Genomic DNA, 22,986 nt, shown 5'->3' with positions numbered 1-22,986 from the left:
GTTGCAGCTCTTACTAGATGCTAAATGTACCAAAATGAATGCAACATGTGCAGAGAAATAATTTCTTGTTAGAGGATTAGAAATTGCAGAAAATTGTTGCTTTTAGTTTTAGAGTAGCTGTTTTAATAGACTTAGCATCTAAGTTCTTTTCCACTCGTGTGTGTTTATCTGAAAAAATCTACTATTGCACTTGTTGGATTTACAAGGTATACTGGTGTCTGAAATGGGTATTGGGCATTTAATTTGACTAAAGATGTGGAGTAGAGTTATAAACTGACATCTCTGCTTAGCTGGTTCGAACCTCTAGTTCGCTGATTATCCAAGGGCCACATGTCACTTTTCATGGCACTAATACAGTGCAGTGCACTTTACTAGACTTTGAAAAATTTACCAGACACACCTAACTCGATATAAAGGAACTGGTACTGTCTATCAATAAAAGGCTAATTCCTGGTGAGGAGCTTAGGCCCAATTTTTTAAAGGTATTTAGGTGTTGCTTTGCTTAGCATTGGAATACATAAGTCACTTTGAAAATGAGACTTAGGTTCCTAAGTCAGTTAAGCATTACAGTGCTGAATAGAGCAACATCTAAATCCCATTTAAAATCTAGGTCTTAGTGTTTTGTTATCCTTAAGTTTTGGGAAGGTTAACTAGTATTTTGCCCTTGTATTCTGGAGGATCATCATTTCTATCCTTGTCTACCTAGTAAATGTCAAAACTTGAAGTTTGATCAGTGTGGTGTAGAGGCTAAATGATTGTCCATTGCCTCATGTAAACTGACTTTATGGGTGTTTTTGGTTTTAAGTATGTGCCTTTTTTTCCACCAGTTCCATTTATGATGATGGACACAGATGCTTTCAACTTGAATTCTCAGTGGAAGACTGCTAGCTGTAGAATTTCTTATCCGGGAGATCAGAATGAGCCAGTCTTGCTTTTTCAATATCAGTAGCTGCAGAATGGTCTGAAAATTTCTCATTGAAAACATCCCCTAGAAATTGTTTATTGTGAAAGCATCATAAAATAGAGTGGAAGTGGAGAACTTAGTTGTGTAGACTAAATGCTCTTTTGTTATGTAGATACTATGACTGCATTACAAATGCATGAATTCATAGAAGTTGCATATTGGAGTAGTATTGGAGCCAGTTTGCTTTCTGTATTCCTTCCTAGTGCAGTAAGACTAGGTCTGTTATCGGGTTTTCCAGCACTTTCCTGACCGGAAAGGAAAAGCTAAGGGTTGGGGGTGGGAAATCTGGGTGGATCACTGATGAATTTATAGCGTATCATATTATATATAAAAAACCATGACCTGGTCATCCAGATTTTGTGCCCATTTTTCTGCATGAATCTGTCCAGGTCCAGACAGGAGTTCTGAATACAGTAAAACCATTTGTTTGGAAGCCCAGGGGTGAAAGCTAGCTTACTCTAGAAGCCAAATCTCAGACTCAGTAGCCATATAGGTGAAGTAGCACTGATTATTCAGTCATCCATAAAATAGTTAGCATGTGATATGATATATCTTCTGAATTAAAGAAAAGGTGAGCTTTATAAAAGACTAGGTCTGAAGGAAAGAAGTATTTTGCTGCTTGTTGTTAATTTTGTTTAACAGTTGTACAAATATTGTCTCTCTTTGTAGTGATAAGCTTACATATTTTATTCAGGACCTCAGACTTGATTTCACTTAAACAGAAAGTAATAGTTTTGTCAGTGAATGGTATGTTTTTAAGTTCTCTGTTCAGAAAGCTCCTGGCTCAGAGTAGTAGAAAATTAGGGATGGAAGGGACTTTTATTGAGGGCCTCAAGCATTGTGCAGTGTTGCAGAATTTGCTTCAGAATTGTTCTAAATTTCATCTTAAAAAAAAAAAAAAAAAATGCCCAAAAAATAGTCTTCACTGTTATGACATCCTAAAAGTGAGAACGGAGTGTAAGCTGATTCAGTGAGTCTTAAGACAGTCTGAAATGATCTCTGAGGGCTTGTCTAAACAGTGCAACAATGTGCATTCAAGAGCTGTGAATTATCAAGCACACCAACCTATTGCTCACTAACTGGTCCATGTAGACCTTGCTGGCATGTGCTAAAAGTTCCTAATGCCCATTAACATAGTCCTGTTTGCTATAATTTTCAGTACTACAGTACTACCAAAAATATCCAACTAATGTTATACCAAATTGCTTTCCATATATTTTTCAGGTCAGAAACACCACTAACCTAATCCAGTTGCCAAAACTTCCAGCTTCCCTCTCTTCCTCAACTGCTTCTGTGGTGCACTTGTGTTGTCACTGCAACATGTTTTAAACTGAAAATGACCACATAAAATTTAAACTGTTTAAATGTGGGGTCTAATTAATCACTGTTCTATGGACCTTTTTAAGTGCAAAGTGGTATAAGAACCCCCTGGATAGTAAGACTAGTGCAGCAGTGGCCCCTGCCAGGAATGGGGGCAGACTGCATGTGGGTCAGAGAAGGCATGGGGAAGGCAGGTCAGAGACAGGAGGCATTGGGGCAAATGAGATGTGAGAGAATCTGTGGCTGGGGCAAACCTGTGCCCCAGGAATTCTGGTGTCTGTGCAGTGGCCCATAGGCGTGCTTGCAATAAGACCGCAAATTAAGATATCCCTCAACACAAGGATACATCATCTGATCTATGGGATAGCTGTATTGGCTTTATAGTAGTGTGTTTATTTTCGCATCCAGTCCAGTAACCTGCAGTTTTGAACTTAAAATGAAGGTGCCACAGAATTCCATATAGAATAGAAGTGTGCTATAGAGTTTGTCTAGTTTCCTTGATTATAATAGTGCAGTAGCAATAGTTGCCTCTTCTTTGAGACCTGTAAAGAACTTATTAGGCATTTAATTATCTGTAGGCTTAGAGTTCCTGAAATAGCAAAGCAGATGGAAAATAAATGACTTGGTCTTCCATTACCAAATATAGATAAAACTACTGAAGTCATAACCACTCACATTTCACTGCAACAGGCAGTGGAATTTATCCTAATTTTCCTGTATTTTAGGGATAGCTTTATAAATATACTAAAATGAATAATTTAATGGTGATTTAACATCAAGGAATTACTCTTGCTTGAAGAGGCAAAAGAGAAAAAAGATAATGGTTTGGAGAGGGAAATTTTATGTTTCTAACAAGTGTAAAATGGGAGGAAAACTTGAAATCCATTTGAGATTTGGTTCTCTGATTGTCTATAGAAACCCTTTGAAGCATATTGGAAGTTTGTAGATTAAACAACTGTAATCTACTCCTCTCAGACAACACTGAAAAGGGGAAAGAAAATCTTTTGAAGCCAGTATTATTCAGTTTGCTTGGCAGTACGGTACTCTGCAAACTATGTACAGTAGCTAGCGCAATGCATCTTGCAATATACTACCACAAGTAAGTATAGCAGTTGCTAAAGAGAACTGGAAATGTTGAATACTCATAATGGCGAGTAGGAGAAATCATAAATGAGACTGGAATCTTCATTCAGTTGGTAGTGACTTTTATAATACTGTTCAGAAGTGACTCTTAATTGGCTCAGTTCCCCAAAATAATTTGGTTCTAAGATACAGAAAACTTGTATGAACTCTGTTCTAGTTTTACTATTATCTGAACTGAACCTTCATCTTAAAGGTTTCTTAAACATATACTGTGTTTTATAGAAGGGAAATAAAAGTTGCTTTAGAATAATACGCATTTGTTGTGTACCTCAGCCCTTAGAACAACACTTTGGCTATAATTGCTGATTCTTCTATAGCAGCTAATTTTCTTATAGATGTGTTCACAAATCATCCATTACAATGTTAAATATAATGCATCTGTTTGTGTATGTTCACTTAGTCATGCTTCCAAGCTAAGTTAAAACAGATTTACCTACAGCTAGTTTAAATTTAAGAGGAATTTGGATTCCTGATCTTCCATAAATGAAAAAAGTGTTTCTAATTGTAAAAAAGCTTGTAATGTAGCTCCAGTAATCCAGATTTAGGTTCTAAATAGGAATCATTAAACAGATGGTGGAAAAAAATTACTAAAATACCTTTTGGAGCACAGTCCCAAATGCTACAATATTGCGTTATAGGAGAAGGGTCCTGCATCTAATCAGGAATAGCAGAAAAATTAATAGAATTTCCTAGAGGTGTATAAAATTTCATTATAGCAACTTCTTTCAAAGACTCGGCTCTTTTTAAATGTAGAAGGGAACTTTGTGCTTTGCTGTAACTGAAGTATATATTTTCTTTTGGGCAGTCCTCCTGCACCTATCTTCAATATTCAACACATGACAATGTTATACTGCTGTATTGCTGAGGGAATAGTAGGGGGCCAGGGTAATGCACTAAAATGGTAGGAGTCTTTCCTGGAGGGATGCATCCAACAAGTAGTGATGGGAAACTGCACCTCCATCACTAGACCTCTCACTTGTAGAGTTCCACAAGGGCAGTTCTCCATCCAGTCCTCTTCAAGATCTGCATGCAACCACTAGGTGAACTGGTCAGACAACGTGGAATCAAATGCCAGTGGATTCTCAACTCCCTGGGGGAAGTAGTGCAGGGCTCTCTACACAGCTTACAAAATTAGGTGTCTTGTTGAGATATCAAATGCCCCTTTATGGAAAGGCAAGTACAAACATGATGAGAGCTAATCTGATTTTTTTTCCAGTTCAGATCCTTGCATAATCACTATGAAAGCAAGCATTGCAGAGGAGAAGCAAATTCCAAAATCTTAATACACATCCTTTTTAGTTCATTTGGACAGCTATATGTGATGTCTGAACCAACCTCCTCTTGCCCCTCCCCACACCTTCTCTCCCCCCCCCCCCCCCCCAAAAAAAAAAAAAAAAAAACACAAAAAACTAGGGAGTAACCAGGGGTCAAAGCTTTTTCTATGGCAATGAAAATAACATTCTGGGCAGAAAAGAATCTGCTACCTTTCAAGACAGTTCACATAAAGGATACAGAAAAGAAGAAATGGAGAATAAGTCCTCCTCCTAGTCCTCGACTGGAGCAAAACTCGCTTTGTACTTGCAAGATAGTCCAGGAACTCTCACTGCATGCCGAAAGACCAGATTTCCTGAAGCAGGGGCTCCTTCATCTGGCCCGGGAATACCAATAATCAGAGTGGGTTGATTTTAAATAATGATTTAAATCACCAGGAGACAATCATTGATTTTAAATCAAGTTTCCCACTGATACTACTTCACTTATTTCTTAAACAATGGTGCAAATCTGATCACTAAAATGTTAATTTACAACTCAATACAGCATTTTACAACATCTAGGAGGGTATACTTTGTGTAATTTTTTTAGATAACTTGCTTTTTATTAATTTAGGAAATAGTACATAATACTCATTACCTGTGTCAAGCTTGCAGATGCAGCAGCAGTACATTAGGAATGGTAAGAATTAAATCACACACACAAACAAAATAGCACTTATATTTTAGTAAACTAAATCTTAAATGTTACACATTTAAATGTTCACATTTGCAATTGCAGCAGCCTCCTGAGTTGCTGGCTGACGGCTGTCCTTTAAACTTTTTTTTTAATTTTCAAATTTTATTAACTCTAACAGACAAGTCCTCATAACACTACATGTATGCTGTCCTTAAAACTTCTACAACTAGCTCTCATCTTCCCCATCCCACTCATTTTTATTCATAGACTGAAACAGAAATGAGTTTTCCTGCTTTTTGAGCTCCCAGTCGATTTCTTAGCTTTCAGTGAATAATATCAAATGATGAAAATATTTTCTATGCCTGCAGAGGAAGCTACTACTGTGAAAAGGTTGGCTTAGCAACTGAAGGAACTCTGTTTCAAGGTGCCTGGCTAATGATTTTCACCAATTCAGGGGAGTGACTTTGTTCAAAACATCAGCAGTAAACATGTACTCTTTAAATGGTTCCACTCCAGCCCTGAAACTTATTATGACTGGCATAACTGAGGAGTGATTTTGAGATGCCCATGCCATGGCAGCATCTTCTTCTTCAGAAGTTAGGCATCTAACTTCATATCTGGGGTCAAGTATGTTCGCAAGAAAATGAGGTGGAGTTAGTGCTTGATCAATTTGCTTCTTTATTGCTTGCAGTTGAACTTTCTGGTGAGAGATTTCTTTCTTCAATGTCTCGAAGTGCCTTCCAAATTTTAACCGCATCAGAAATATAGCAACAATTTCTCTGAGGTTTGTTTAAGGCTATGGATATAGGCTTCAGTACACTGAGCATATCCTCTACATTCCTCTTTAATCCAATTTTGGATACTTTGGATGAGATACTTCCATCTATTTTATTATGGTTTTCTTCACAAAGTTTTATGAGAATAGTCCAGTTCTTAATAAATTGTTCAAAACAATCAACCACAGAATTCCATCGAACATCTTGAGGGAGAATTAGTTTGCCTCTTCCTGCTCTCTTCAGTGAAGCAGAAGCAAAACAGTTGTTGCGGAAGCATGTTATGACTTCAACAACATTTTCTTTTATTCCTGGAGAAGAAGACGTACTTAAGTCTTTGACTAAAAGATGCATTAAATGGGCACTCCAGCCATATGTTAAGGAGCATCCTTCTGTTTCTTCTAAGTATCTTCTCATCTTTGCCATGTTTGCAGCATTGTCTGACAAAACTGCGCATGTGACAGTTGAATTTTTGTTCACAGTTTAATTCATTTTTATGAGACTGTCTAGGTTTAGCATGTTTGATAAGATTTAATTGTAACTTTTAAACGAGAGAAATGTAGTAGTGATTTTTAAGAAAACAAATCTGATTTAAAAAACATTTTTTTTAATCCACCCTGCCTATAATTAACAGCCTGGGCATCAGAGGAGAAGCATACTTCAGCATAAATTCTCCATTAGCCTCGGATACATTTTGGTATCCATATAGAACTCAACCAGGAAATTTCATTCATTGGTGAAATTGGGCTACTTGATATTCCCCTGCTAATGTAATCAGAGGATACATAAACCCTTTTGAACACAGCATAAAACTGGAAACTTGCATTCAGTTGACTGTGTCCACCATGACCCTAAATCTTGGGTCATTGCTTCCCAGGATAGAAGCCCCCATCTTGTAAGGATGACTGTGGCCTTTATTCTTTGTTCTTAGATGCATACATGCATATTGTTTGCTTGCCCTAGTTTACCAAGTGATCCATATTGCTGTGTATCCATAATCTGGCCTCGTTATTTTCCACTCCCCCAATTTTGTCATCATCTAACTTTATCAGTGATTTTATTTTCTTCAGAGTCCTTAATAAAAATGTTAGATAGTGTAGGACCATGCACTGATCTGTGTGGGACCCCTCTAGGAACTCATCACTTAGATCTGAAAACTAAGTGCAAAATCACTATCCATCACTTTTTAGCCCGCTAATGTGTATCACATTAATTTTATATCATTCCATTTTTTTATGTTATGAAGTACCAAATCAAATGCCTTATACCAGTCTTAAATATATTATCTGAAGAAGATTTGCAAGTAAGATTCCATTCCTCTGCAGTAGCATCCTTTTTTTAGAAAGCTGCTAATGTTCTCACTTAATTCCTTGCTTTTATATAGGGGAACTTCCATTCCTACTTATTATTCTGCTATAGCTATACTAATTAAAACTGCTTATTGTTACCCTACTTCTGTGATTAACTGCTTGCTGCTAACTACTTCCCGTTAGTGAGAATGAGGAGAGAAGGTGTGGAGCAGACTGGAGAAAAGAAAAATCTTACCTGATTTTTCTTTCTGTTAGCAGCATCACTCCTCATTCCGCTCACCCCAGTAGTCTGGTAAATGACCAGAATATAAACTGAATTTTTAAAGGGAAATTTAGATGTATTAATTAACCTTAAGACAATTGTATATTATGTCAAGTTGTTGTCTAAATTCTAATAATGGGTAGCTGGAGTGTTTCTACAGCTTTGGGAGAACTCTTTTGTTGGCCTAATCTGAAGAAGGGGGTATAAATCCTGGAGCCTTCAGAACAACAGTGGATGGTCTCTGAATTGCATAGGTAGGTGGCATTAACCTATTAGTTTTCTCTCTGTTAGCAGCTTCTCTTTTTATTCATCACTATCAAGTAAGAAATTTCCCATTGGTTGTGATGCATAGATTTTTGGCAAGATTTAAACTTAATTCAAATTCTACAGAATTGTCATTATAAATCCCTATATGTGATGTTGCAGATCTGGTCAGGGCAAGCTGTACAGACATAGCTCCCGAATCATTACACATGTACACTAAAACATAACTGCATAGACTGGAATACAGCATGTCTACCTCTGTATTTCTCTCTATAACAGTGTTGCTATGTGGTACAGCCTCAGTGGTACTATAGATTTGTTTGGAAATTTAAACATGTTGTGTTAATAGTAAACTGCAATTTAAGACTGGATAGTGCATTGTCCTATGCCAGTTGTGCAATCACTATACTGCACAAGAAACCATCCTATGCTCCTCTTTACAGGACTGGGCAAAGCCCAGTACTTTTTCTCCTCTAAATGCAAATACTAAATGAGGATAGTATGGACTACACTAGACTCCTGGAGGATCATAGGCATGGCTACCAATTCAGGGCTGTGACTTAAACACCACAAGCTCTTTAGTCTTCCAGAGACCATAGATACCATGGTATCAAACATACCACTTTTTTGGTATGCTTTCCTGATAATAGTGCCATGGCACCTCAAGTACTGTGAGAGGGTTATCAATGCTGATATATTCAATATAAAGATCTTTCTGTGCCTCCATTGGAGGAGGGGCTGCCATCCTTCTAAGATCTGGAAAAATGTAGCTAAGCAATTTTCTTCTGAACAGCATATCAGTGCAGTAATGAAATAATTGCACTTGATGCAAGCTAGTGTACCATCAGTGCCTTGTGACTCTGTTCATGTATACTATACAGAACAACTTAGAAAGGAAGCATTGTTTGTCTAGGATTAAAGAACCAAGTATCCATTTCTGGTATGAAAGAGACACTGAAGTTATTCACTGTTCTAGCTCTTCTCTTTTACTGTTTCTCTTGTGCAGTATTCCTTTGTTTTTTCACTTACTGCACATATGACCCTGGAATGGAGAATTTTTCACTTCTCCTTATTGTCTTGGTAGCCAGAAAGTTAATTCTGGTACGCATGTTTCTTCATTCATGTCAGTTTAAAAAAAAAACAAAACAAAAAAAAAACAAATTCCGAGTAGCCATGTTCCAAACAAGCAGCTAATTTTTTTATGGAACTTTAAAAAAATTTCTAATTCTCTAAATATATTTTCTAAATACTAATTTTATTAGTGTTCAAATATTGATGTGTTCTTCCTTCACACCCATTCTTACACTGCTTTTTGGAATCTTCACAGCTGAAAATAAAATTCTAGAAGCAGAATTAGCTTTCTCCAGAATATAGGATTAATTTGAATCCTTTAGTCATAAGACAAATACATACAGATTTTGGCATTTGGATGCAACTCATTTAAGTTCATGAAGGTTCACATTACTGGCAGGCCAAGTAATTAAGCCTATAAATAATCTAGGGAATGAACAGAACTGGGCAATTATCGAGTGATCCATTTCCTGTCATCCAGTCCCAGCTTCTGGCAATCAGAGGTTTAGGGACATTCAGAACATGAGGTTGCATCTAATAGCCATTGACTAATAGCCATTGATGGACCGTCCTCCATAAACTTATCTAATTCTTTTTTTGAACTAAGTTATACCTTTGGCTTTCTCAGCCTCCCATGGGAACAAGTGCCACAGGTTGACTGTACATTGTGTGAAGAAGTACTTCGTTTTGTTTGTTTTAAACCAGATACCTATTAATTTCGTTGGATGACCTCAGGTTCTTCTATTATGTGAAGGGGTAAATAACACTTCCTTATTCACTTTCTCCATGCCATTCAAGATTTTATAGAGCTCTATCAAATCCCTCCTCAGTCATCTCTGTTCCAAGCTGAACAGTCCCAGTCGTCTGAGTCTCGTATGGAATCTGTTCCATACCCTTAATTGTTTTTGTTGCTCTTTGTACTTTTTCCAATTCTATTATCTGTTTTGAGATGAGGCAACCAGAACTGGATGCCATGTTCAAGGTGTGGGCGTACCATGGATTTATATAGTGGCATTCTAAAAATTTTTATCTTATTTTCTCTTTCTCTCTCTCTGTTCTTAGTTTTTGTATTTTGCTAGCTGCTCTTCAAATTCTGTTTTGGCCTGTCTAATTGTACTTTTACATTTGACTTGCCAAAGTTTATGCTTCTTTTTATTTGCTTTGGTAGGATTTGACTTCCAAATTTCAAAGAATGTATTTTTTTAATCTCTAATTGCCCCTTTTACTCTGTTTAGCCGTTGTGACAATATTTTGGGATTTATTTTACTATTTCTTTTATTTGGAGTGTACATTTACTTTGAGCCTCTATTAAAGAGTATTTAAAGAGTTTCCATTGCAACTTGCATGCATTTCACTCTTGTTACTGTTCCTTTTAATTTCTGTTTAATTAGCCTCCTCATTTTTGAAGTTAAATGCTGCTATGGGGCCTTTCTTGGTACTGTCCCCTGCCCCTCTGAGGATGTTAAATTTAATTACTTTATGGTTGCCACTACCAAGCAATTACTAGTGGCCTGTGGATACTTCTGCTTGTTGGAGCTGCCCCTTCCCTTAGTGTTACTGAACTTCAAAAACCTTCTGAAAAGCAAAATCAGTTGAAGCTATACAAGTGATGTCCTTTGGCCCTGAGCATTTGGCGTCAAAGCTGTGTAGCCTTAAGTGTCTCGGTTCCGCTTTCCTCTATTTTGCTGTAGAAAAACTGTATGTTGTGATGAACCTTGGGAGAGAGCTTTGGGTTGACAATCAGTAAACATGCTTTCAGAGGTGTAGAAACTACAAGTAGTGCTAGTGTCTAAAATCATGATAGTTTCTATTAGCTAACATATTCTTAAATGTGACTCGTTTTCTACGTCTACATGCGGCTATGTGAGGTTAAATTGAGGGTTTAGTGAATAAACTTTTCTTTCCTTATTGTGGCTTGTTTTCATATTGACTTGTTTCAGGGTTAATTAGTCTGAATAGTTATGTTGAAGACACTCGATGTATTGGATTTTTGTCTGTGTAACATTAATCACTGTATGCTTCTTGCCTTTGTAACAAACTTTTTTAAAGAATTCTTCTTTTAAAGAATCCTTCTTTTCTTTAGGCCAGAAGCGATCATTATGATCGTCTGGTCTGAGTTCCTGCATAACACAGGCCAAAGAATCTTACCCAGTAATTGCTGCATTAATCCAAAATTTCTGCTTGAGCTATGGCAAATCATTTAGAAATAGATGCAATCTTCATATCAAGACTTCAAATATGTGAGAATCCACCACATCTATAAGTAAGTTATTTCAGTGGTTATTTATCCTCGCCATTAAAAATGTGCAATTTATTTCTAGTTTGAATTTGCCTGACTTCAATTTTCAACCACAGAATCATATTATACTTGTTCCTTTAGGATAGGAAAAGTCCCTGTGATAAGGTGGTATTATATTATACCTTTTTTCCTTTCAGAAAAATGTAGGTACTTTTAGATTGTGATCGTATCACCTATTCTTGGCTAAACTAAAGAGATTGAGCTTGTTTGCCTTTTCTTTAAAGGCATGTGTGGAGAATGTGGGAAATGTCTATTTTTATTAAAAAGACATCTTATTTGGTTTTCCCACCACTAATTTAGTATTGTTACCTACTGGGTATGAAAGGATTAATTTCTTTCCAGGAAGAGGGGGAATAAGAGATCAAATGACTAGGTCACGTTGACCTGTTGGGATTGGTATGAATGGGCTATCAAGATGTGCCAAAATGTGAATGGAGATACCTTGGAAATAAGAGTTAATGGTCCAGTCATTGGTCTTCCATTGTAACAACTGACAACCAAGGGGACTTTTTGTATGTGGACAGGCAAATTACATGTCTGACAACAACTTCACCCTTTCCAGGCAGGGGCTGGACATGTGAAAACAGCATGACTGAACCTTGAGACAAAGCACTCTGAAATGTTAGGCGACACTGATAAGAATCCTGTTCTCACAGTGTATGGCAATTCAATCTCAGATGGGTGGGCAAGGCGAGAGAGGTTGACTTGCAAGCATGCAGTCTGTCTTTCAGGCTAGGGCGAAATGAGACCCTGCTAACTAAACAAGGAGATACTGGCAAGTTAGGTGGGAGATGTTTAGTTTTGCTCTATCATTTTAACCCAGTGCCCTAAATACTGAATTCCATTGGACTACATGCCAGCTTCTTTTGTAAAAGCTGTTTTTTGTCACTGAAAACAGCTGCTGGTTGCACAGCTTCCATGAGGGTAAGTCTCCAACAGACTCATTTGGATCCACTGAAGGAGCCACAGTGAGAAACAGGTGCTGCAGTCAGGGACCCGATCTTGGAGTAACACAGCCATAGGACTCCCCCTTGAGCAGAAGGGCCTATAATTCTAACAAGGATAGGCTTCCAGAAAAACGCTACAAAGGTCAGAAGTATAGCACACCCTTAATGTCCATGACAACATGTTTTTCAAACATCAAATCCTTCTTGAAGCTTTTTTCTTAACTTTCCCGTTTTTAACCTAATTTTTGAATTTTGGACAACTATTCCAGTAATTGTCTCACAAATATTATAGTCAGATATAATACTAATCTGTCTACACCCACTTGATATTCCCCAGCCTATATATCCAAAGGTTGTGTTCACACTCTCTTAGCTACAGCATTGCACTGGAAGCTCATGTTAGATTGGTTGTCTTCTGTGACCCCCTGAGTTCTTTTCATAGTCACTGCTTCCCAGGATACAGTCCCCATGTTATAAGTGGGGTTTCCTTGATCAATGACCTTGCATTTGGCTGTGTTTTTAAAACAAGTTCAAATGAACATATCTTACCAACTGTTCCAGATGGTCTGTCTCTGACTTGTCCCCATCATTATTTACCACCAGCTTTTGTCATCTGTTTTACCAGCAGTGATTTTTATATTGTCTACCACATCCTTGATAAAGATATTGAATCGCATAGCCCAAAGAGCAGATTCCTGTGACTGCACTCAAAACCCCTCACTTACAATTACTTTGTATAATTACAATTACTACCAATTAGTCAGTTTTTAGTCTTTTTGAGGTCTTGAAAGTTGTGGGGTCCATATTCCAACCCTTCCTGTTCTGTTGTCTTTGAGATTTTAGGACGGTTAGGGAGGGGCCAAATGTGGTAGAAACACATGCAGGAAACTGTTCTGCTGCTATAATTAAAACAAAATTACGGTCTTGTGATTTGAGGGACCAAATTACATGTACTGGTAGTATGTGGTGCTTGAATTAAAGTGGTGGTTGTACTTTCATACAGCAATTATGCTATTTTTGGAAACCCAATGAAATTCCAAGATACAAATGCCTTTTTTAAAGGATTAGTTAAAAATTCAATTCATGTCAGACTGATGAAGCACTGAACAGCTGGTGCTATGCTGAAAGTAGCTACTGATAAAGAGTTGTCATTCATGTACTTTAAAAATACCTCTCCTTATACTAGCTTACTCTGCTGTCAGCTTCAAGTTAAGGTGATTCAAGGTAAATGTATACCTAGAAGCAGTTAAATTTCTAGAACTGCCTGCAGGACTCCATAAACTCTCATAATGCGTAACACTAGCCTAGACTACTACAACTATGCCTTTTTTGTTGTTGGCAAACCTCAAAATAGCATTCTTATGTTCTGCAAAGTCCTGTTCTGCAAACCAAATGAGTATGGGTTCCTCCTTCCCCCAATTTATTCTAAGTATACTTAGACAAAATACTGAGAGAGGCTGTAGCTGAAAACGTCAAACTGTATAAATTGGGCACCTAAATAAGTGGCTTGGTTTTGAAAGTGATCAGCCTTAACTTTCGCTCCCCCCCCTTGGAATGGAAGCTATAAGTGCTCACCTTTTTTAGGTAAGCCGCACCCAAGCTTACAAATTTGTCATAGCTTTTTTTATGGGTAGGCTTTTGTAAAGAGATGGATTTTGCACGAACGTCTGTGGATATCACGCTAGCCTACAGTCTGACCTCAGTTAGGGTATTCTACTTCTGGCACCCAGAATCAGGTGTCTAATCTCCAGTTCACAATAGTTTATCTGGCTTTTTCTAATTTTCATCTTCCTAATGAGCACACCTTAGAGCCATAAATAACAAGGAAGTCCTTGTGGTAGACTAGTTCCACTTCAACATTTTGATATTTTTGGCATGGAATTGTGCTCTAGAAGCTGTTTTAATTTTTTTTTTTCCATTGCTTAACATTGTGTGTGGGGAGGGGGGAACCATGGAAAATATGAACAGTGTGAACTTGGTCCAGTGTTGTCTTACTGATGCTGCAGAGAGTCTGAAACTATAGTTCTGAGGGGTGTGAACTATCCATTCCTCTCAACAGTGTAACTCTAAAACCTCAATTTGATAATTTGTGTCAACATTAACTGTTTCACTACTGATCTTTTTAGCAGAAACATTCACCTAATGGATTACCCGCAATCATGTCCACCAACACGCCCTTGGACAACTTCCAAAACCTCCAGTCTGCCTTCTAATATGTACACAAGTTACATGTTAGTTCAAAAATGTGCACATATTGAAAACAGAATGTGGGGACAGCATAAAATTGAACTTCGTATCAGAATAAATATAGACTACTATCCTGATTACTCTAATATTTAATTCACTAATACTGCCTGTTTAAAACTATTATTTGAAGTTGCTACAGAATCAAGGGACCTTACTACAGAAATTGTCCAAGGCCTTATGAATAGGAGACAGTACTAACCCTTAAAGAGTGGAACACATTTTCTCTGGTAGTTTGAGACTCCTCCCTAATAGATGCAGTTTTAGAGCTTTGTGAACTGCACTGTTGTGATTCAGCACTGTAAGTGCATTTCAATTGTTTCGATAGTGTGAAATATGCTTTATTGCAAATTTAGTGAGACTGTTCTATGTGCATGTATATTTGTCTCCTCTACACTGTCTTATAAAGTCTACTGCTGATATAAGGCTTCCACATATAAACAGATATTCCAGGAATGCAAACAACATCTCATTTGGCTGCAGTAGAACTGTCTGTATTTAAAGTCCTTGCTGGGAAGCAAAGGAGAATTCAGACTAAAATAGTTCAAGCTTGCTTGGGTGAGGGGAAGGGAGGGAAGAAAGTTGTTGATACTTGACAGTGTGACTAAAACTAAAAGTTTACTTTTATATTCTTTAAAATCCTATATAACAAACACTATGTGAGACTTCAGACTAGCTTGTTTTTGCTTCTGATGACTTTCTGGACTTCTTGAATGAGTTTATATGGGATAACTTAACCTGCAGTGTCAAGTTAGTTTTGACCTTCACTACTTCACATTAAAATATGACCTTAATGTCACGTGTGGCCTATAATGTTGCGAGATAAAGGGAGAAAATTCTCCATACAAACAAGTATAGAAAAGTGTGTACACTCCTATTTTCTCATAATAAAAAAGGGGAAACTTTGACACTGAGACATCAAATCTAAATGTGATCAAAGGGAAATATTTTATATGAATATTATAACCTGTAGAACTCAATACCAGATGTTACAGAGGCCTAGAGATTAATAGTTAAAAAGATAAAAAAAAATTTGTCCAGTTCTTTTGGCATCTTAACATCTTGATTGCTTTTAGAGAGTTGATGTAGATTAAGCAGAGGTTTTCGTTGATCTGTTCAGTGACACAATCTTTCCTGAACGAAAAACATTAATGGCAACCCAGCAATGTGTGTAGATAAGATAGTTTCTTTCACTGTTACATTGGATTTATCAAACTATTTAATTTTCCATCATGCTGTTCATTCAGCTAGCTCTCTTAGGTCTGAAGTTTGTGTCTCATGAAATATAGTTATCTACAGATTTTGCCACATTACTATTGACCCCATTTAATAAATTAATCACTGGTTTTCGTAAGGAAACTTGGTATGCTTCACTATTACAAATTGGCATTTATTCCTATTACTTGTTTTGTCTTTTGGGCAGTTTAAAATCCATGACAGTTCTTTTAGCTCTCACTACCTTCAGACTACTTGAATTTTGTGAAGTAAATTGTCGAGGACAATTTAATTCACCATTTGCCTGGTGTCTTTTTGATAAACCAATATCAAGTACTACTGTTGCTTTTAATAGGAATGCTATTCATTTTCTAGCTGTAAAAGAGAAATTGGAGGTCTTCACTCAGTCTTCAGAGTCTCTTCCTTATCCAGTTAGATGAAGCCACACTCTATTTAAACATTTAGGAATAATGTTCTATGATCTAGACTTAAAAAAGCCAATATACATATCTCAGTCTAGATTGAGCACGTTTGGACTCCTAATGTAAGCTTCAGCACATTAAATGCCATGACTCTTGTACTTTCTTATATGGTGTTACTACATATACATAATAGATGGTACATAATAGATTGTTTCTGTGTAACTATTAATTTCCTGACGCTAAAACATACAATTGTTTAGAGGCTTTTTCAACCATAACTTAATTTCCTGGCTTTCATTTTTCATAACTACAAGTTAATTTTGTAATGTTTTTAAGTAACAGATACGTTTGCAACCATAACTTTCCTCAAAACGTTTTTGACTGGTTACCCATTCCAGTCATCTATGATCCTGTAAAGAGAACCCATTTCAATTGTTGTGGGTTTCGTGAATTAAATCTAAGCCTTGTTACACTGGCATCTGAGTAATTTCCTTTCCTGAATGCAAAGAAAGTCTCTAGATCTTTCCAAATACTTGTTTTTGACTGTACCCATTCTATTACACGCAGGTACAGAGTCACAGTATATCCACTTTTTTTAGAGGTACTGAGAGTGCAGGAAGCTAAATAGAGCTGAATAGAGATTGTAAACAGGATGCCATTCTCAAATAGTCGTTATGATGACATTTAAAGCAAATGTATCTAAAACTGAATGTGTTCCCAATGTTAGCTAGAGTAAGCCTAATACAATTTGAAATTTTAAAGCAATACAATTTTAGTTGAAATTTAAAAAAAAATTCTGCAACATTAGAACACAGGAGAAGGAAAATGTATGTGTTTTCACTTCAGAACCATGTGAAAAACTACCAAATTTTTGTGGGGGACAGGGAGAAAGGGAGAGGGAAATCCTTGTGACTTGAAACTAAGCCTCAGTCCCAAAGACTATTTTAAACTATAGTAAACTGAATCTTAAGAGTCTGGAGCTGCTGTCTCTAACTGCAGCATTACTACTGAAACATAATCATGTTTACTTAAGGTGTGTCTTTGCAACACTTAAAGTACTTCTCTTTGGGCAAGAAAAGTTCATCCTGATAAAGCTATTGCAATTGTGATCTCTAAATCTTCCCTTTTATATTAAACTGCCATCTCTGTGAAATTTCTTTTAAAAGCATTGTTTATTTATACTTTATTCCTAAGTATGTTTTTCTTTAACTTTTTACACAACTGTAATCCTGCAATATGTGAATAACTGTTCAGACAAATGCAGAATCTTCATCTTGTAAAGCTCATGTTCACAATTTCATAACAGCTTATCCCAGAAAGTTTGTCTGCAGTTTATCTTGTGGTTGCCTCATGTTCTTTAAAGTGACAGAGTTCACTGTTAAAGGGCTGAACAACTTACAATTTAATTGCTGTGTAATAAGCCTTATCCTTCAATGAGGTACTTCACTGAATCTAGACAGTGAGTGGTTTCTGACAGAAAGAAAGGCATGGAAAAAACTACAAAACGACCAAATCTGGCATCCTCACATTCCTCTGGAGTTTACTTTTTTTTTTTTTTTTTTTTAAATTGGAAGCTGCTTATATAGATGGATCTCCAGACAGGTTTGTTTCTTTCCATACCATCCCGTTTAGTCTTTGGAATGCATGCAGCAAAAGGGCAGGCCCCCAAAGTGACTTTCCAATCTGTTTTTGTGATTCCAGCCAAGTTCTCCTTAATGTATGGTGCAGGCTAAGTTGAGCTGGCTCTCTTAGAATATCACAGAACTAAAGCGCAGCTGCTGTTCTAAGTGGCACTGTGTGATAATAGAAAGGCTCTGCTATTTATTTGGACTTGAGTGCCTGGACTGGCACACACACATATTATATGAAATCTGAAAGCATGAGGATAAAGGAGATTTCGTTGCGGCAAGATCCCGATTTAAGAAAGGAGTTGGCATTGCTGGCTCGAGGATGTGATTTTGTTTTACCTTCTAGATTCAAGAAGAGACTAAAAGCTTTCCAGCAGATCCAGGTTTGTTTTTGTTCTTCTCTATGTAACTGTTTCCCCTTCTTGTGAACTCACAACTTTGATTACCCACAAAACTCATAAAATACATGAAAATTCTTCAACTAGGAATATTTGAATAATTTTTTCCAAAATGTAATGTTTCTTTTCAAAAGAAGTAGATACTGTGTCTTAGTCCTGTTGTATGAAATGTGAATTGTTTGAAACAATTTATGAACAAATTTATGAATTTAGCATAACAAATATATGCATGATTTGTTTACAAATGTGTGAAAGAGAATACTTTGGTATACTTAATTAGCACTATTAGAATTAAAAGAACAATTCCATTATAATCTATGTGCACTCTCCCCATGGATTTTTACTTCTCCCTAAAACTAGGTACGCAACAGTAGTCTGCAGCTTTTCCCAAATATGAATGTACCCTCTTTAGAATTTTCTATGTTGAATTCCACACATTCTGTAACACAATAAGACATTGCCATTTTGGACTTCATGGATCAGATCAGTCCATAGCAAAGAAGATTTAAGTTATTGCTATGTATTGCACACCTATTTGTGTAACTGCTGCTTTGCAGCCAGTGAGTTAAATCCACCATTTTACAAAGTGGCTTCATAATTAGAGTGATTATGCATTTCAAACATTGCTAATAAGTTAAAATTATATTTATACAGAGCAGAAGTGCTCCAAGAGAACTATTATTTTGTGAACTTTTTAAAGTGTGATTGTTTAGTAATGAGAAATTAACAAATGTAACTGCAAGGTACCAAAACCTACATTCAGGCATAATTAAGTGTTGTCATAATTTCCTGATGTATTAGAGCTTCAAGAGTTAATGCATCCGCCCTGTTCTTAACTCACGCGCGTTTCCAATCTATGAACAAAAGGCATCTCCAAACTATCTTGTATCATGCCTGACATTTTTGTACCCTATTTAAGAACAGATCAGCTGCCAAATTCAGAATTTCCTAGTTTTTGTGGAATTAAATTAAAGGTAGTCATATTAAAGGTAATCAGAATGTAAATATGGCCTAGAATTTAATTCTGAATTTTAAGTCCCATGCACAAGTGTCTCAGGTGACCTTCAAGAGAGGTCCAAAGAACCCCATGCTTTGGTCTCCTGTTAGCTTAATATATTAGATTTAAAAAATTGATTCAGATTTGGTTGAATTAAACTTGATTTGAAAAAGTCATTCCTTATTTTAAAGCAAATTTATAGTGCTGGCACTACTGTTTTTAAAGCATTTAATGTAAATTTGCTGTGAGTGAAAAGATTTTTATTACTGTAAAATTAGTTTTGGTGGCTTTGAGCACTGGAGAGAGATGGAAAATACACAAACTGAAGACAGCTTGAAAAGTACAAGAAGTCAGAAAATGCTACCTATGCTATTTAATCTTGCATTTTTGGTCATGCAGTTAAATGTTTAGAGAGATGAAAGCTGGAGGGTGGCTTACTCTAGTCACAACACCCTTTTGTAAACAAATCAGTATTGTCCTCTGTGGTGCTCCCATCTTGGGGGGGGGAAATATTAACATAAATGATACACTACATTTAATATTCCTTTCCACCTTAAGTAAACAATTTTCTTAACATATAATGAATCTAGAGTACTGTATGTATAAGGATGTGTGTGTAAATACTAGGATAATAGGCATATACATGTCACCTAAAGGAAACTTAGAATAAATCTTACAAATCTCTCGGGGCTTGCCCACTCTGCAATTTTTAATTGTTCTAATAGGTTAACCAACACACCTGTAAAATCTAGCAAGGACAAGGAACTAATACTTGTTGCCAAGTCATTTTTAACCCTAGGGTTAAATATTTGTTCTTTGTGTATGTTACAAGTTTCAGTTGCTACTTAACATGGTTACATAATGTAATTGTAGACCAAAATGCTTTGTGTAGAATGGGGGCGGGAGGGAGGGAATCACTTGTGCCCTTCTCTATTCTCATGAAGAAAAGAAGACCTGAATGAAAGTTTTTTTTAAAGTGTTTTCTGCTTGGTCTTTTTACATACGTATCAGGAATGTCAAGTTGGTCATCACTGATTTTGTTATAAATGCTTTTGGGAGACTCTCAACATGCTTGTGAGCACTACCAACTTAACTGAAGGAGCAAGGGTGTTTGAATTTTTAAGAAAGATGTTCTTTATCCAAATCAGAGCTGGCTGGGAATTTTTCAGTGGAACTGTTTTTCAGAAAATATTGATTTGCCAAAACTGAAATTTTTCATGGACATGAGTTTTGACTAAACTTTCATTAGGGAAAGTTTCTCAAGATAAAATATCAAGAGATTGCCACCCCCAGAATTGCCAATAGCCTGGTGCTGGTTAGGGCATCAGTATTCAAGTCTCTCCTCTTATTCAGACAGAGCATGAATGTGAGCCTCCCACCTACTTTAGGAGTGCCCTAATCACCAGTCATTGGCTATTCTGGAGGCAGAGGGGAGGTCTGTCTAGTTTTTCACAAAAATTCAGAAGATCTCTGTTCTGCCCCAGTGCAGAATAGGAAACATTTTGAAGTCTCAAAAATGTTGGTGGGACAGGAACAGTTTCCCATCCAGCTCTAATAAAAATGTTAATTCTTTCCAGTAGTGCCCATAGGTGCTTTTAAAGCAGAAGTAGAGGTGCTCCATGCTTCAGGAAGCTTATGATGAAGTTATGCAGCTGTTGAGGGCGGGGCGGGGAAGGGGACTTCATGCTGTGTGACCATTCCCTTCCCTTCTCAGTTGCTTAAATTTCACGCTTGACTCTTACAATGTCATTTCTCTAGTTCTCTGGTGGTCATGGTGCCTTTCAGAGGAAGACACAAGATTTCAATTTCTAATGTAAAAATCAGAATATAAATCTTTCACTTTTCAGACATCATAAAGAAGCAAAAATAGGGGTAACCCTCTTTTCTTTGTGGACTGTCGTTAAGATTTTTCTTTAAATGTGGGGATCAGAGGAAATGTTTAACTTTTTAGAAAAACGCCAGATTTCCTCTAGCAGACGTATTGCAATTAACACTGAACTCTTGGAACTCTATTCCAAAAAAGGAATAACGTTTTGTTTTTAGTTTGTATGAACATTTGTGACTAAAACATTCATTGTGAGGTCATTCAGGATTGATTGATTTGGAACTATAACTTCTGGAATTCTGAGGAGTCAATGGGCTTTTTCCCCCAGAACTTCACATGTAAACAACTCCCAAGTACAATATATCCTTTTTGTAAGGGTGTTCATAGGAACCAAACAATTCATGTTTTGTGAAAGTCTTCTAATGAGCTTCAGTAGGAATCACTAGAAAGCTCGATGGCCTTAAAGAGCCTGGGGACAGGCTATTTTCCTGCAGCTGCTTTGTCATGGAGTATGGGTGATAAAATAGAAGCGGACTACTATCCTGGCTTTTCTAGAAAAATAATCAGATCAGCCTTTCAAAATTGACATGAAAAAATAGCAGCCCAGGTCTAAGATCCGCCTTTTACCATGTTGAAAATATTGACTTTCCCAATTATCAAACTTATTTTTCATGGTTTAGCTGAATTTTATTGATTATATGCAAATGGGACTAGTTGGGAGACTTCAGATACACTCAACCCATAACACTTAACAGTATGTAGTGAATTGTTAATATGAAACTTTAAAAGGCAGTTGTATCTCAATTGCTTATCAATTTCCTTGAAACTTTGGAATGAACAGTCAACTGTATGGAACATATATCAACTGTATTGAAAATTTAAATGTGAGCTGAACTGAAAAGTTTATTAGCTACTGATAGTTGAGTTGGGTGTTTCACCCAACAGTTAGTGATGGCCCTAACTGTCAGAGCTAACCTGTAAACCACCTTACACCTATATAGTGTGAAAATGTATTTGAAGTTGGAAGCAAAAAAGATAATACATAAATAATTTGCACCCAGATATCCTACTGTTGCTTGAACTGTAAAAAAATGTTTTCAGTGTTTAGGAGCCCGCGACACATTGTAAAATACTTCATCTTTAAAGTTGGAACTGCACATTTCTTCTTAAAATAGCTAAATTCATTTTTATGCTGAGTGCTTCTAGCAGAAAAAGCATTCAGACTGAATTCTAAACTAACCCCTTTCTTTAATGTTGGCTCTCCCAAATTCATATACACACTGCTTCTGTACTATGTTTTTTTGGTTTGAAGCATAATCATATCATAGCTACTATTGTTGTGCCACTAAAACATAAGACTGGTAGAGATCAGGCAAGTTGTACAAAACATTTTTCCCTTAAGGATAAAAATAAAGGCTAATTCAATGAGCATCTGTTAGCAAGCAAAAGAGGCGTTTAGCTTGACTATTTGGAATATAAGCACACACAAATCTTACAGAATTTAAGTGAGTTTTTAAGCAGTATTTCTCAGTGCAGCAGCTCAGACTGGCTTTCCTTCTATCTGAAGGAAGAAGCTAATCATTCTTTAAGTAGAAGAGCTTTTTTAGCTCATATTTTCCAGTGACAATTTCCTCTACTTTCTCTCTTAATGACAATGGTTGCTAAAATTACTTGGTAATATTTTTTGCTTTGTCACTGGAATGCTTTGTAACGCTCAAGTTCTGGTGGTATACCAAAGAAAGGGCAAGGAATGTAATCTTCAGACATCTCTGTGTGATGGGCTAGTCTCCAGCTTTTTTATGGTTCTTCCTGCTTCTTCCATCAGTGACAGAAGAAAACTTTGGCCCAAGTCTAGGTGAAATCATTGAATGGCTTATTTGAGGTAGCAGATAATGCTTAACACTGCAGTTACCATGGTGAGTGAACTCCTGGGTGATCATTGGTCTTCTAGCAG

General features: G+C 36.7%; 1 protein-coding gene across 6 annotated transcripts in view; it reads left to right on the top strand.

The window, feature by feature from the left end:
• Window positions 1–22,986, top strand: part of PPP2R3B (protein phosphatase 2 regulatory subunit B''beta) — a 79,366-nt gene that overhangs the window by 3,859 nt on the left and 52,521 nt on the right. Inside the window, exon 1 of one of the 6 annotated variants that reach the window (XM_067545716.1) lies at window positions 17,959–18,195. The exons of the other annotated variants lie outside the window; for them this stretch is intronic. Coding sequence (XP_067401817.1) covers window positions 18,049–18,195 — 147 coding nt within the window. The 5' untranslated portion in view covers window positions 17,959–18,048. Of the gene's footprint in view, window positions 1–17,958; window positions 18,196–22,986 lie in introns of those variants that run through there. 6 annotated transcript variants of the gene reach the window in all.

This window comes from Emydura macquarii, unplaced genomic scaffold (genome assembly GCF_026122565.2).
Source record: "Emydura macquarii macquarii isolate MOO-44397 ecotype Brisbane River unplaced genomic scaffold, CSIRO-AGI_Emac_v2 contig_1070, whole genome shotgun sequence".
NCBI classification, from domain to species: domain Eukaryota; kingdom Metazoa; phylum Chordata; order Testudines; family Chelidae; genus Emydura; species Emydura macquarii.
Note: the sequence above shows the minus strand (reverse complement) of the source record. Positions and strands in the feature narration are given on the sequence as shown.